Genomic DNA, 12,976 nt, shown 5'->3' on the forward strand with positions numbered 1-12,976 from the left:
TGCAGCGCCAGGGGCTGGGAAGAGGTGATTGTACACTCTTTATATTCGGGCCAACACCCCTTTACGCATCCTTAATTATCATGTCCATATTGATTTTGACTGATTAATTTGCTTTATTTTACTTCGCTTTTTTGTGCCGCTTGTGGCTAATTTGCGAAGATGGGGATGAGTGATGATATTGATGAATGGACACTCACAAACACCCATGCCGGGATTCGAACCCGGTACCCTTGGCGTCGTAGCGCGATGTGCTAACCACTTCACCACGGGGGCCGGCTTTTCATCTCCATAGTTAATTAGTGAATATAGATACGTGAAAGGTCAGTCACGTATATCGGAATAAAGCGGCCTGGTTATCGACACGTCCAATGTGAGTGAGTGAATGAATGAATTTGTGTTTGTATTTTTAAGTCCACTTTATGCACAGTAAGGCTAATCGGCACTCGGCCTACAGTTTAAAGTGGGATTCGAACCCATGGCGCAACGGCCCGTGAGGGCCACAGCCTATCTACCGACTGCCGGCCTCACTCCCACCAACACGGGAGATCAAACAAACAGTCACGGAGTGACGTGTGGTCTGCACGACGAACCTCCAGTCGTCGTTGTAGATTTCATGACCAGGTTGCTACTCATTCATTACAACAGATTTGGTGGGTTAGTAACGGTCCGTTCCAGGATTCGGCCAGGGAAGCTAGGGGAATTTATGAGCCAAGAGCTCGACCTAACATTACCTGGTCTTGTTTACCCGTTGCATTTACCAGTGATCAGATACTTAATTTCTTAATTTTGCAGATAAGGGAAACAAAGAGAGATTTTTAACATATTTAATTAATGAACAACTAAACCTAGCATACTTGCACGAAAAGGATACACTTGTCATAAAAAGGATACACTTGTCACAGAGTATCTCAAATTGGACACTTTGATAAAACTGGCACTTTTACCACACACACGTGTACAACTTCATGGTACCTTACTATCCCGGGTTTGAACTCTTATCACACGAGTCTTAACACACTTCTGTACCGTATCAGTTACTGGCGCACTCTTGTGTTCTTAACGCATCTTGGAGGGTAATGTTCCTTTTCAAGCCTCGTCGCACACTGTCCTCTCTTCAAAAACTATTTCCCAAAAACTGTAGCTTTTGGTGGATCACGTGTCCCCCTGGCCCAATGAGATTGTCCGGCGTTGTTTTGACCAAACCGTGAGAACAGCATCTCCTGGTCATTCTCTGGATCCTGCAGTTTCTGCCACATGTTACCTAAATTACTTCGGTGGCGATGGACCGTGTCCAGTCGAAGGGATACAGGGCTCACTTCTCGCATTCCTTCGTTCTGGTCCCTCCCTGGCTGGGGAGGGAAGAAACGTAGCCCACACAGAAAGAAACTTGGTTCCCAACTCTCCGAAGGAAAGTATTTTCAACATGGAGCAACATAGAATTGCCATATCATATCTCGCAAATTTCCTCACGATGGTGGGTGGCCACCGGTCCCATACACAGGCCGAAATCAGGAGAAAAGTTGTTACGCTTTCCCCACGAGAATCGAACCTGTTCGCGTCCGGAGAACAAACCGTGACAGTTACACGGTGCGGAACAGCATTGTGTATAAGGCTAAATAAATATAAATCGCGTGTTTTTGGCTATTATATGAACATTGCACCCCTTATAGTAACTTTTGCACACCATCCGCAGCCCTACGTTCAAGATCCTGGCGCCCTTAGTAATAGGCGATAGTGATAGCCCACTTTGATGTTCAAAATTAAGCGGCCACCGTTATAAACTACCTCTAAAACTAACGATAAACGTTTAGTTTCGGGCGGAGGTTAGGATAAGTTCACCCGTCAACACACAAGAGTACCTTTTAATCCGCCACTGTTCTGCAACAGCAATGTGTGCACACGGACTACACTAGCTTATATACCTATATGAACAACTTGTTGAGTTTTATGCGTAATAACCAATACAACTTCTTGCATCATAAAAACTTCATGAAAAATCCCTTCCCTAAAGCCTCAGCCATAAAGCATTGCTACTAAGGATCCCGAAACAACGTAGAGCAGCGAAACAGCAAGTATACATTCGAATCCTTTCCCCGCCCTTTTAAGCTCCGTATTTTACGACCTCTCGAGTTCTCTGGAGCCCCACAGAGAGAATGTTGGCAGCTAATTAATACTTCCCTTCCCAGATTTTCATTTGTTTTTTAAGTTTCTTTTACCCCTTCTGTTTTTCTTCGAGCAAACGGTGTGTGCCAGGAGGAAACTAAAAATGGAACATGACAAAAAAAATCATACCTCAAGAAAGGGAGTGAAAAGAAAAGAGCGAAAAATTTTCCATCCTGGTCATGTCTCTTCACGACCCCTTTAATTCTTCTTCGCTTGCTCTGACACAGTGCCATTTGGGGGAAGGATACGAAACGTTGTGTACGATTAATTTACGATCTGCCCACACTGCTGCACGTTGCTCCGTACCTATTTTGAATTGAAAAACGTTACGTTTACCATGCAGAAATGTGCGGAGGGAATACATGAAGAGGTTTTCAAACAATTTCATTGGTCAATTGTCACCAAAGCTCGCTTAGTATAACAACAAGTCTTCATTCAATCGGGACGCTACTTGGCGAGTCTTTGTGCTTCTACACAACAAACAGCGGCAGTGCGATGCCCACTAGCTTGCTACGCATGCGCAGAGGGTTTAGTGGGTAGAGCGTTACTTGCTACGTCACATGCTGCGAGTCGCATCAGGTATGCGCACAAGCTTGCTACGCATGCACAGAATCACCGAGAACATTCAGTGGGCGGAGTCTCATTTGCAACAACTGCTATTGCAAATAAATTAAAATCCACTCGAACACAATCTAGATTTTGGAAGAAAAGCTTCCGAAAATCAACAACTAACAAGAAAAATGAAGTTTCAAAACGTTTTCACGAATTACAACATATCTATTTATATGAATATCATTTGTAATGCACCCCTTCATGCATTATCGTTGACTGTAGTGGTATACCATTCTTCTAGGGTGCAACTCAGGCTCAAATTACATATTTCAGATATGTACTTTTATTTCAACATTAGAAGTAAAAAATTTGTGTTCAGGTCCAGATATTATTAGAATGATTAAATCAACAAGACACAGGTGGGCAGGCCATGTGGCACAAATGGGAGAGGAAAGAAGAGTTTACAGGATTCTTATTGGGAAACCTGATGGTAAAAGACCAGTAGGAAGTCCAAGACAAAGATGGAAAGATAACGTTGAGATGGACGTAAAGGTAATCGGTAAGGATGGAAAAGATTGGATTGATCTTGCTCAGGATAGAGCCCGGTCAGTCCTCAAAGAAAATTGAACACCAAGAAATTCATAATTTTGATTTTTGTTATTTAGCGTCGCTTTTCTGCCACCTTTGGCTAATCGGGAAGATCAGGATGAATGATGATATAATACTTCGATGAAGAGACACTCGCGAAGAACACCCATGCCGGGATTCGAACCCTGGTGCCTGTACCAACGGTTAGCATAATCCTTTGTGGGGTTGTGTTGTCCTGTGTGGTGAGTGCCCCTTTGGAGCCTCGGCTTTTTAATTAGGTAAGGAGATTTTAGCCCTTAGTAGTAGTATATTTTTGGTCAGTCATGGCAATTGGGTGTCAAAACTGAGGAAGGGGCGCTACGTGTTCCTGGTAGACAAGGCTTAGCATTACGAGCCAATGAGTTGGCCAATAGTTGCAAATGTGTGTTAGTCAAGGAACTTATCCCCGTATTGCGTCATGGCCAAAAATAGGCAATATGTTGATGTACCCATACTATAAAAATCGACCAATCAATCAAGCTATCGTGCGCCTGGCAACCCTGAAATTACGCCTACTATGTATGCAACCCACCACAGCCTTACGTAAGTTGGGTTGCCGAGTATAAAACGTCTTGAAACTATTGATGAACGCTGTGTCCCGCAAATGACTGTCATCTCATTCCTCTCCTAGTTTGCTCATATTTGAATTCCAGTTCTTGATCAGCGAATAATTCATCTGCTATGTGGGTCCAGGAGAACAGGCTGATCGATCAGTCTCCCTAGGATTGAAGACAATCACAGCTGCGAATAGTTGGTGCTTAGCGAAGCTGATCACACAGTCATTGGGCAATCAGCTTTTCCTGGCTACGTCAGAGCCTATGGAAAATTGTAACTTTCATTCCCGGTAGTCACAGAGAGAGAGAGAGAGAGAGAGAGAGAGAGAGAGAAAGGGATGACGACGACTTCCGGAGACAGCCGATTGGCTCCGAAGATGATCCACATTTAGAACACTGAAAGAGAAAATCTCTGAATATAAGATGTTCTTCACAGCATCCCGAAGAGGTCCAGGTGATGCATCAGTCTCTCCGAATGGTCTTACTCGTGTCCCGCGTGCATGATGTGTCGTCCAGTGTTGTCCCGGAAGTGTCCAGTCCCGCTGGATGTGTCCGACACTGTTGCAGTATCGTGTTTTCCCAGTGCTGTAGCATCGTTTTCGCCACTTTCGTCCAGTAAAGAGTAGGGCAGAATTCTCTGCTTTGGGTGTGGAGGCGGGCGCCTATTCGCTAAGCCACGTTGGGACGCCAGAAGAAGAATAATGTTGGATATCTTCCGCGGGCTTAAGAACCTTGTCAAAGTTAGCCACATACATATAGACTCGTCCGTGTTTCGTCTACACTATAGCATCACTGTGATGATACTCCTGGCGTTCAGTCTTATAGTCACCACTAGACAGTATGTCGGGAATCCCATAGACTGTGTACATACAAAAGACATACCAGAGGATGTTCTCAACACGTTTTGCTGGATTCACTCCACGTACATCATTCCAAGCGCACTTCTCCTCCGGGTGGGGGAGGAGGTCCCCCATCCGGGGATAGTCAACTCGAAAACAGTTTCTGAAGAAAGCAAAAAGTACGTCAAGTATTACCAGTGGGTGTGCTTTTGCCTGTTCTTCCAGGTAAGTCCATGCAGTGCAGTCACCAAAATTAACATTACTGTAGTGGCGTATTATGAAAATTTACCCTGGTTTGCCGTAACAATTCTTATTGATTGATTGATTTCCATTGGTTGCTTGATTTGTTGTTTTAAGTCCACTATATGCACAGATAGGCTAATCGAGACTGGACCTACAGTTTAAAGTAGGATCCGAACCACCATGTGTCTCCATCGGGTATCGAACCCGGGACCCCTTGTTTACAAGGCGACGACGTTACCACTACCCCACTGGGGAGGCCAAACAATTCTTATTCTATTTATTATGCTCTGAACAAGATTAATTGGATATAATAGAACTAAAACACACAAGTAAAGCAATTTTTCGGCAATTTCTATATTTTTCAAAACATCTCCCATCTTAATTACAATTGGACTGATTTCACCAGTCAATTTCCTCCGGAGGGGCCATCAAACCTCACGGGGGGGGGGGGAGATGTCACAGGCATGAAATTATAATACAAATAAAGCAGTTCTAATATTTTAAAATTGCCACTTACTTCTGATATGTAATAAAATTAAATTACTAAAAATTGGATTTAATTCACTATCATCTTAAGAATGAGTTTATGAAAATCAATAAAATCATAATATAGCATTAAAAGAATACATTTACAGCTAACTAAGGCGTCTAGGCTTTCTACAGCATATCTGTGGATGACGTCATCAATGACACCTTCTGTGTGTTCCTCGTCCCCTTCAGTTCACACCTTATACAAGCTTGAAGCGTATCCAGATCCATCCTATTTCTTAATTAAGCAGTTATCAATCAAAACGAATGACACTTTAAATCGTTCAATATTTTGACTTTTAATTATAAAGAGGACTGAATCAGTGCTTATTACTGCGAAAAAAAGAAAAAAAATACGTTTTATGCAAAATTAAAGTGAAGGAAAGAAGCCCAGAGTGAAGATGGTTGCCTAATTTCTCAGCTATTGTTTGTCAGGTTTTTGAAATTTTCGGGTGGGGCTTTATAATTTCCGGGGGCATTTCCCTCCGGGCCATCTCCATAATGCATCGCTGCCCTTCACCAAGAGAAGTTTGCCTTCATGTAGCAACACAGCCTCTGCCAAGCGCGGAACTGAAAGAAGGAAACAACAACTACTGCCAACGCTGCTTGTGGAACCGACAGCTTTTATCTAATAGCTCCAATCGGGGAGGGAAACCCGGTCTTTAGAAGGGCGCGATAGGGAACGATGAGTGGGGTACATAAACCAGTCTAACTTACATAAATAATTTACTTAAATTCTGGTTTAGAAGCTTGTTTTGATAGTTTGCATAATATATAATGAGCAATTACACATATATTAAATGCTTGATCTAATTGTTTGCATAATATATAACGAGCAATTACACATATATTAAAAGCTTGATCTAATTGTTTGTATAATATATAATGAGCAATTACGCATATATTAAAAGCTTGATCTAATTGTTTACATAATATACTATGAGCAATTACACATATATTAAAACTAACTAACTCTCTAGCCTTCTCACCCGAATGTTCATGGCTGCAGCAACAAAGGCCTTCCATTTGTCCCTATCCTGAGCAAGATCTATATACTCTTTTCCATCCCTACCAATTTCCTATAGGTCCATCTCAACGTTATCCCTCCATCTTCGTCCTGGCCTTCCTACAGGTCTCTTACCATCAGGTTTCCCAACAAGAATCCTGTAAACTCTTCTTTCCTCTCCCATTCGTGCCACATGGCCTGCCCACCTAAGTCTTCTTGATTTATTAATTCTAATAATATCTGGACATGAATACAAATTATGTAGTTCTAAATTATGTAACCTTCTCCACTCACCTGTCTCCTCATCCCTTTTAGGTCCAAATATTTTCCTAAGGATCTTATTTTCAAATACTCTCAATTTATGTTCCTCTTTCAATGTAAGGGACCAAGTTTCGCATCCATATAATAATACAGGCAAAATTACTGTTTTGTATATTTTACCTGAATCAAGTCTACTTTTTATTTCCTCTTTAATATAATTTTCATTTGTTAGTATTACTCCTAAGTACTTGAATTTGGAAATTGGTTCAAACGAGTTGTTATCAATAATTAGATTTTGATTATTACCTAACACTTGGTTTCGGCCTGTAAGCATATATTTAGTTTTCTGTTTGCTAACTTCCAAACCTATCCTTTTAGCTGCTCTGAAAAATATTTTAGCATTATTCTCAATTGTATATCATCCCCTAATAAGTATACATCATCTGCATATGCTAACAACTGCGTCACACCGTTCAATTTTAGTCCTTCGTTAGTTTCTTTTACCTTCCTAACACCATATTCTAAGGCAAAATTAAAGAGCAATGGAGATAATGCATCTCCTTGTTTTAGCACATTATGAATTGTAAATTTGTCAGACACATTAATACCCACACAAATTTTACTTTCTGTTTCACTGGTGCATACTTTTATTATATTATCAAGCTTCTTAGGTATTCCAAACTCGACTAATAATAAAACTATAATTTATCTCTTTTGACTGAATCATATGCTTTCTTGAAATCAATGAATAGCTGATGGACACTTTGATTATATTCCCACTTTTTTCCAAGTGTCTGTCTGATGAGAATAATTTGATCTGTAGTTGATCTGTTACGTTTAAATCCACATTGATAATCACCTATAATTTCATTAGCATATGGGGTTATTCTTGTTAAAATAATGTTAGATAATATTTTATATGTTGTTGAGAGTAGAGAAATTCCACGGTAATTATTGCAGTTCATTCTATCATATTTTTTAAACACAGGAACAATTATGGATTCTTTCCACTGTTGAGGGATTTATTTTTTATTCCATATTAAACAAATTAATTTATGAATATGACATATTAACGAATTTCCACCATATTTAATTAACTCAGCTGGTATTAAATCAATGCCAGGTGCTTTGTTATTCTGTTAGCCTTTTAGTAATAGCATCTTTAACTTCAGTCAAGATAGGTTCTGGAACTAAAGGTTCTTCATTTACTTCTGATTTATTTCCTACATGAACATTTCAGAGGTCATTAAAGTAGTTCTTCCACCTATTTAAAATATCACTTGGATCGGCCAAAAAGTCACCGTTTTTATCTTTATCAAGTTTACTTTATGTTGCCACCCCTTTCTAAATTCATTTACACCTTTATATAAATCTCTGATATTTTTGTTTTTGCTGTTTGTTTCAATTTCGTTAATTTGCTTTTTAAGTAATCTTTTTTTTTTTACTTCTAAACGTGCGGTTAACTTCTCGCTTTATTCTATTATAATTTCTTAGATTTGTATCATCAGAGTTATTTAACCACCTAAGTCTAGCCTGATTTCTTATTTCTATTAGATTATAACATTCGTTATGAAAACATGGCTTACTTTTTCTTGGTTTATGGTATCCTATACTTTTCTTTAGCTGCTGATTCTATTGCATTACGTATGTGCTCCCAATTCTTATTTGCGTCTGTTTCATTTATATTTTCATCATCATTTAAATCCTGTAAAACATCGAATCTATTTGACAGTTTAATTTGGTAATCTTTCTTAATTCTTCCATCAGCAAATTTTTCTGTATTAAATTTGAAAACTTTTAGATTTTGTTGCTTATGATTTATCACTGCGAGACTTTCTCTTAATTTAGCAATTACTAAATAATTGTCACTGGCACAGTCAGCACCTCTATGTGAAGGAACGTCAATTATACTAGTATGCCTTCTCTTATCGATGAGAATATGATCTACCTGGTTATGAGTTTTACCATCTGGAGAAGACCAGGTATATTTATGGATATTTTTATGTTTAAAAGTGGTACTTTTCACAATTAAATTCTTTGAGGTTGCAAAAGTAATTAATCTTATACCATTATCATTACTTAATTCATGAAGACTTTCTTTACCAATCGTGGGTTTAAATGTCTCTTCTTTACCAATCTGTGCATTACAGTCACCTAACAGAATTTTCATATCATACTGGGAAAATTTATCAAAGACCTGTTCTAACTCTGTATAAAATTAATCTTTAGTATTATCATCTTTATCTTCAGCTGGTGCATGTATGTTTAATAAAACAATTTTATCCCACCTACCCTGTAAAATTGTATTGATATCCTATCATTAATAAATTCTACTGTTTTAAGAGCAGAGATAATTCTATTATTTATGAAGAAGCCTGTTCCAAAATTATGATTCAGTACCACCATAGAAAAAAAGTATAATTTTTAGTTTTACAATTTCCTTCTCCTGACCACCTAAATTCCTGGACAGCTACTACATCTAATTTATACTTAACTATCTCATTAACTGTACACTGAAATGCCCCAGGCCGGTAAAGGCTCAGAACTTCCAAGTGCCTAATTTAATATCCTTATTCCTAATGTACATCTTATCCTTAGTCCAGGGACCTCACAAAGTAGTCCCAGCCCGGAGATCCGAATGGGGGACTATTTTACCTCCGGAATATTTTACCTTGGGAACATCCATGGCCTCATATTGCTTTTTCTTGACATGTCTTTTTACAGTGCAGAGTTGTCAGCTCTACGCCTAACCCCCAATGGAGGACCGCACCTGTCGTTGGTCAGCGGATCCCTCGGATCTAGCTGGGAGGATCACATTGTAGTCCACCAACCATACCCCACTTCTGCCGATTGTAGGACGCTCATAGAGCCATGACAGGACAGCTCTGTAAATCCCAACAGAGAAAAATGTTGACCATTTCACTCTGTTGGTTGACTAACTGCAGTGAACAAGTCACTGGGCGATGAGGTCGTCACATCCCTACGCCACACATATATTAAAAAGCTTGATCTAATTGTTTGCATAATGATCAATTACACATATGTTATAGCTAAATGTATAAAAATATAAGAAAAAAGTTGGTTTACCGGCATTAACGCGGTAACATGTAGAATCCGCCATAGCATTACTGCGTAATTTATACCGCGCAATACTAATGTACTCATTTTTTAAGTTTTTCTAAAATTAATTACAAAAGTTTACACATTAACAGATTTATTTATTGAAATTTCCAGCACAGCAGACGCCACTGTAAACCGGAAGCAATAGTTTCACACAGGGTGCGAAATCCTGGGGGGACAGGGGGATTTCCCCCATCACAATCTTGTCCTAAAAAAAATCCCCAGCAAGAAAAAAGTTTTGGGGAGAGAGTTTTTGTTGTAACAACTAAGTGATCTCAAATATGCTTTACTAAGGATAATATATTCTGTCATAAAAGTACCAAGAATTGTTAAATAAAACGCACAATTTTCATATATTCATCAATATTTATTTTGTCGCCTTCAAAGTAATCCCCATTTGATGCAACACACATATGCCAGCGTTTTTTCCAGTCTTGGAAACACTTTTCATAGACGCTTTCCGGTATGGCCTTCAGCTCCTTCCACGAATTTCGCTTTATGGCTTCAATCGAGTCAAGACGGGTACCTCGGAGCGGCAATTTTAGTTTCGGGAACCTAAAGAAGTCACACAGGGCCAGATCTGGTGAATACGGTGGTTGTTCGATGGTATTTATTGTGTTTTTGGCCTTAAATTCGGTCACAACTGTCGCTTTATGCGATGGCGCATTATCGTCGTGTAAAATCCAGGAATTGTTGTTCCACAAATCTGGCCGTTTCTGACGAATTTTCTCACGCAAACGCTTCAATACGGCCAAATAGTATTCTTTATTGACCGTCTGTTCTTCTGGAACGAATTCATGATGCACCAAACCACGAATATCGAAGAAAACAATGAGCATCACCGTGACTTTTGAGCGACTTTGACGTGTTTTTTTCGGTTTCAGCTCGTCTTTTGTCCTCCATTCTGATGACTGTTGACTTGTTTACATGTCAGACTCGTAGACCCATGTCTCATCACCAGTTATGATGCGTTCCATGAATGTGGGATCAGAATTGGCGCGATCCAGTATGTCTAAAGAGACCTGCTCACGGTACTGTTTTTGAAGAAAATCCAGCTCTTTTGGAACAAGCCGTGCGGCGACGCGTCTCATGCCCAAAATATCCACCAAAATCGAACGAACAGATTCGTGAGAGATGTTAAGGTCTCTAGCTATCTCTCTTAAGCTGCAATGGCGATTATCGAGCAGAATTTCCTTCACTTTTTCGATGTTTTCATCGGTTGAAGAGGTCGAAGGTCGTCCAGAACGAGGCATGTCTTCGACGATCTCTCGGCCCTCCTTGAACGCTTTGTACCACTTGTAAGCCCGTGTTTTTGATAAAACTGATTCACCATAAGTCTTTTCTAACATTTTTAGCGAGTCAGCACACGAAATTTCGTTCGCAACACAAAATTTAAGGCAAACTCTATGTTCAATAATTTCGTTCATTGTAGAAATCGTGATACACTACTGAAGTGGACTGATTCAACCAGCTGCTGTAAACAAATTGGTTGACTCGTTGACACCCATACAGAGAGCGGGACCTGAACCCGGGACCCCTAGCGTCCTACGGGGCTGTGCTAACCACTCCGCCACGGAGATCTGCTCTTAAAATGTCGTTTCTCCAGTAATCTTTTTACAATGTACATGACTCATATCGGACGTCGTTAGAGGAGGGGGGAATCATTCTCCCAAGCCCCCTCAGCTAACTAAGGCGCCTAGGCTTTCTACAGCATATCTGTGGATGGCTCGGATAACAGCACCTGGCAGTGTTGCTTACTACCATACTTTATCATGAATGAAACTTTCTGTGGATTCCTCCTTCCCCTCAGTTCACACCTTCACTCAAGCTTTAATCGTATCCTGATCTATCAGATTTCTTAATTTAGCAGTTAATAAAACAGACGATAATTTAAATTCGTTCATTATTTTGACTTTTAATTATAAAGAGGACTGAGTTCGGTGCCTATTACCGCTAAGGAAAAAGAAACAGTACTTTCTACGTTAAATTAAAGTGAATGAAAGGAAGCCAGAATGAACACGGTTGACAAATTTTTTAGCTTTTGTCCGAATGCTCTGCCAGTTTCGGGGGCATTACTTCCCCCCCCCCTTGGGATATGCCCTGAATTCATCACTGGTCGATTTGCACCCTTGACTCAATATAGGGACTTAAGCCATTTACAAAATATCGTAATTAAAATAAAAAGTTCTTACGGAAACAAGCAGTTCACAGCACAGAGAAGCGACGTCATAAGTTCACGAAAAAAAGGTTGTGCCCCGTTTTTATAAATCAACAGGCACACTGTTAAATTTTAACGGTAGAATACTGTAATTTTCACGATAACTTCTAGCATCATAGAAATTTGACAAAATTATCCGACATAGATTGATTGATTGATTGATTTAGTTTATTTTACTTCGCGTTTTGTGCCTCTTGGCTAATTTGCGAAGATGGGGATGAGTGATGAAATGATGAAATTGATGAATGGACATTCACAAACAACCAAGTCCGAGCGGGATTCAAACCCGGGACCCTTGGCGTCGCAGCGCGATGTGCTAACCACCCGACATAGAAAGTAAGAGAGCAACTTGTTTGTTAATTTTATACCCGTGCGTTGAATACTCACGCCTCCTTTTCTTCGTGCGTTCGGGAACTGTCGGGTATAATCGTTTGCGATCGGAGAGGATTCACCAATTAGCGAAATGAAGAGTTCTGAGTGGTTCTTTAATGACTAAACTTCCAACCATAATTAACGTGAGGGCAAGGCCGTAGCGGGGGAGGGTCTGAGGGGTCAATGGCCTCCGATGAAGAAATGCACATCCTTTATTAGATTGTAGAGGGAAGATAAAAGTTTACATTAACGATATCCATTAAAAGAAATCACTTTCTAGTAAATATTTAAGAAATAGAAATGTGAATGATAACTTCCATATCAGAACAATTTAAGTAAAAATTGAGTTAAATCGAGACGAGGAGTAAGAAATCCCAGTGTGCACACACACACACACACACACACGCATATATATATATATATATATATATATATATATATATATATATATATATAGGCTAAATATACGTGTGTGTGTGTGTATATATATATT

The 12,976-nt window shown here is 39.7% G+C and overlaps 1 protein-coding gene across 1 annotated transcript in view; it reads left to right on the forward strand.

The window, feature by feature from the left end:
- Nucleotides 1–4,597: 4,597 nt before the first annotated feature.
- shakB (Innexin family member shaking B) overlaps nucleotides 4,598–12,976 on the forward strand; it is a 165,394-nt gene continuing 157,015 nt past the window's right edge. The window contains exon 1 of the mRNA XM_083110086.1: nucleotides 4,598–4,960. Coding sequence (XP_082966212.1) covers nucleotides 4,598–4,960 — 363 coding nt within the window. The remainder of the gene's footprint in view (nucleotides 4,961–12,976) is intronic.

Source organism: Lepisma saccharinum, chromosome 23 (genome assembly GCF_977018435.1).
Source record: "Lepisma saccharinum chromosome 23, izLepSacc3.1, whole genome shotgun sequence".
Lineage (NCBI taxonomy): Eukaryota > Metazoa > Arthropoda > Insecta > Zygentoma > Lepismatidae > Lepisma > Lepisma saccharinum.